The sequence below is a fragment of the Achroia grisella genome, unplaced genomic scaffold, assembly GCF_030625045.1.
Source record: "Achroia grisella isolate CSIRO2021 unplaced genomic scaffold, CSIRO_AGI_Agris_v1 utg821, whole genome shotgun sequence".
Classification (NCBI taxonomy): Eukaryota; Metazoa; Arthropoda; class Insecta; order Lepidoptera; family Pyralidae; genus Achroia; species Achroia grisella.
Window position 1 is genome coordinate 4,876,871 of NW_026713035.1, and position 3,445 is coordinate 4,880,315.

Genomic DNA, 3,445 nt, shown 5'->3' on the forward strand with positions numbered 1-3,445 from the left:
GCGGTATCCGTTAATCGCTCGCCCTGGATAGACAGGATCGTCGTCCATTGCCCCATGCATGTCTCCAGGAACACCCGAACCGTACCGTCGATCTTGTACAGCTCGAGTATCCTCCGAAGCCATGAGTGGGGCACGGAATCGAACGCCTTTTTATAGTCTATCCAAGCAGCGGAGAAATTCCGACGGTTCCGCTTAACCACTTGGCCAGCGACAGCATCAATGAGGAGAAGCTCCTTCGATCCGCGGCTACCGCCCCTGCATCCGTTCTGAGCGCTAGATAGGATCTTGTTTTCGTACACATGACGAGAGATCTTAGCGCTCAGAACGGATGTTAACGTCTTATATGTATATTGTCGTAAGACAAGTTATGGGGCGATATTTAGATGGATCCGCGGTATCGTCCGTCTTAGGAGCTAAATGAGTGATCCCGGTTGTAAGGAAGTTCGGGAGCGCCCTGTTTTCGAGGGCACTCTGGAATTGCACGGCTAAGGTTGCATGGCTGGCCGAGAACGCCTTTAACCAGTAGTGCTGCAATCCGTCGATTCCCGGACTTTTACAGTTCGGAGCCCGACGGATCGCAGCAACCACGTCCACCAGCGGAATGGCAATGACGTTCATCGGTGTTATTAGAGCACATGCTTCCTCAACACCCTGCATCTATGCGCCCTCCTCATGTTCCACAGGTTCAGACCACAGCTGTCGCCAGAAGGCGACGAAATTGGCTGTTTCGGGTCTTTGTCCTGTGGGCTGTAGTTTTGGGCGCTCCAAGTTTCTATAAAACTTCCGTTGATCACTCATAAAGAGACGATTCTGTTGATACCTCTCGACCCTCTCAGAGTACCGTCGGAGTCGCTTCCCCCATGCAGCGACCTTTTGCTTCAGGTCGTCTATACGCTCCGTAAGTTTTTGTCCGAAGTCCGGCTGGAACAGACGTACACCTGTCCCAGCAAAGGCCTTTTTTACGGAGCGCATAATTCTCGGGCGTGTATTGCCCTCCCTGAAGCAGAGCAGTCTGCCAATGAGGACCCTGGCCTGGGTGATCCGTCGCTCAATCCTTCTTTTCCAGGCTGGTTTCGCATTATCCCTTTGGATATTACGTCCAGCCCGGGGCATTTTTGCGCTAGTATATCGGCATACTTCCAATGCAGCGGCAAAGAGGATTGAACTCGTCTCTCCCAGGTCACCGCTGCCCTCAAGGTATTGAGGCAGCAGTCCATTTGCGGCCTCAATGGCATCCCGCGTCGCCACATTTGGATGTAGCCGGGGAAGCTTCGGTCTCTCTTCAAGGGGAGTTCTTCGGATCTCTAGAATCGCCCCTTCTAGTATGCTCCTCATATGCTCTATATCCTGGGAAGTTGTTCCGTCCGCATCCGCTTCTGAAGGCCTTTCGGCAACCATCTCTACGTTAGGTAGCACGTCTGAGATGGGTTGCTCCATGGTCGTAGGGTCTGCTTCTGGAACAACTTCACTTCGCAATCGTTCGAGTTCGGTTGCGCTAAACATACCAGAGCGCTGTATGTACCGAAATCTATCGGCTAGGTTCTGTTCCGAGACGATTAGCTCCGGTAAAAGACGCAGAAACTCGCGGTGCATTACTGCCCTGTATCCTGTTCTGCCTGTTTCCGCCCCTGTAGCCCTGTAGAACGCTCGCATGAGGTCTTCATTCATGGCTCTCGACCATCTCATGCGACGTGTACCACCAGTGGCGGGCGCCGATTGCTGGGCCTGTGACGGCCCTGCCGGTGCCAAGCCAGCTGATGTCGATGGCAAGGGGTCGGACCGGCCAGGTGGTGGGGCCGGTCGGCTGGCTTGCTTTCTGTCACGCCTACCGCCAGTTGTAGACGTGCCCCGGCGGCCCCCGTGCAGCGACCCTATTTCGTTCTCTTTATTTTTACTAACCATCTTTATAATTGCCATGGCCCCTTTGGCCGCATAGGTTTTATATTTACGCGTGACCGCCTTTCACGTGAGCTAGATGGTCAGCTCGGACGCGGGGTTGGACTTTGAAAGGCTTATTTTAAAGGCTTATTATTATTTATTATTATTATTATTATTATTATTATTATTAAACAAAAACTTTTTACGCCGTTTCACGAAAACTGTGGAGGAGTATGAAATTTCGCAAACTTATCGTTTATATAGAAAAGAAGTGGAGTAATTTTTTTTTAAATATGCATTTAAATAAAGAAAATTATTACAGACAATACCATATATTTGACACACACACAAATGTACTCGTTTGTTCATTGCGGTGTGTGGATTCGATTCCTCGCACGGTGCAAACATTCGTATTCATGAGTATGATTGTTTGTATCGATCTGGGACTTTCCTATATATATATACTAGCTGTGCCGGCAAACGTTGTTTTGCCTTAAAATAAAAAAAAAAATAAGGGGTGGACTACCCCTAAGGTATGAAAAATAGATGTTGGCCGATTCTCAGACCTACTCAATACGCTCACAAAATTTCATGAGACTCGGTCAAGCCGTTTCGGAGGTGTATGGGAACGAAAACTGTCACACGAGAATTTTATATATAAGATATAGACAAAATATATAGTTATAGATACAAATACTTCTATATATAGTTATATATAGAAGTATTTGTATCAGTTATCTAGTACCTATAACACAAGCTCTGCTTATCATGGAAATAGATGAAACTTTGTGAATTGTCTACATTCATTATTATTATTATAAATTGAAAATACATTAATATTGTTTGTCTTACTGAAAATCAGACAACACAGAGTAACCACTTGTATAGATAAACGTTTATCAGTACATCATATATTACCTTTTTATCATGGCAATAAAGTTAAGATTCGCAAAAGAAAATAGATACGTAGTTATCTAGAAAATAAATGTGATGTGTTCTGAAGTTCACAATGAATTCTTGGAACGGATCCATTTTACAGGTCTTTAATTTTAATATTAGTATGTAACTGCGTGTTTGGCCTCGATATGCCTCTATTAGTACAAATTACAAATAAGGCGATTTGAGTTGCTTATAACAATTTATTTCATTTATTTTTGATAGAGAACAAACGAGTACGCAGCACTTGTGATGGTAAGTGATTTTCGCCTAGTGAGTAAGGAAAAGGCTTTCTATGTAGATATTTTTTTTATTTATTTATTCTTTATTGCACTTTTAAAAATTGTACAATTTGGAGAGCTTAATTCCATATGGCATTCTCTACCAGCTACCATTTAGGTAAGAACAGAAAGCGGTTGATGGGCAGTGATAGGAAAGGACTAACCTATAATTTTACCTAACATAGGTAAATAGGGTTTTTAAAAATACTTACAAATATACATACATAGATATATTATGTACATATTTACAAAATAAATCTAAGTATTTATATCAGTTGTCTAGTATCTATAGCGCAAGTTCTGCTTACTAGATGGTGATGGTAGAACTAGATGATGATGTGCTAATTGTC

General features: G+C 44.0%; 1 protein-coding gene across 1 annotated transcript; it reads right to left on the minus strand.

The window, feature by feature from the left end:
• Nucleotides 1–657: 657 nt before the first annotated feature.
• On the minus strand, nucleotides 658–1,902 carry LOC131851966 (uncharacterized). Its single transcript, XM_059202524.1, has one exon. It carries the CDS (start codon nucleotides 1,900–1,902, stop codon nucleotides 658–660), a length of 1,245 nt encoding a protein of 414 aa, XP_059058507.1.
• Between the last annotated feature and the right edge of the window lie 1,543 nt (nucleotides 1,903–3,445).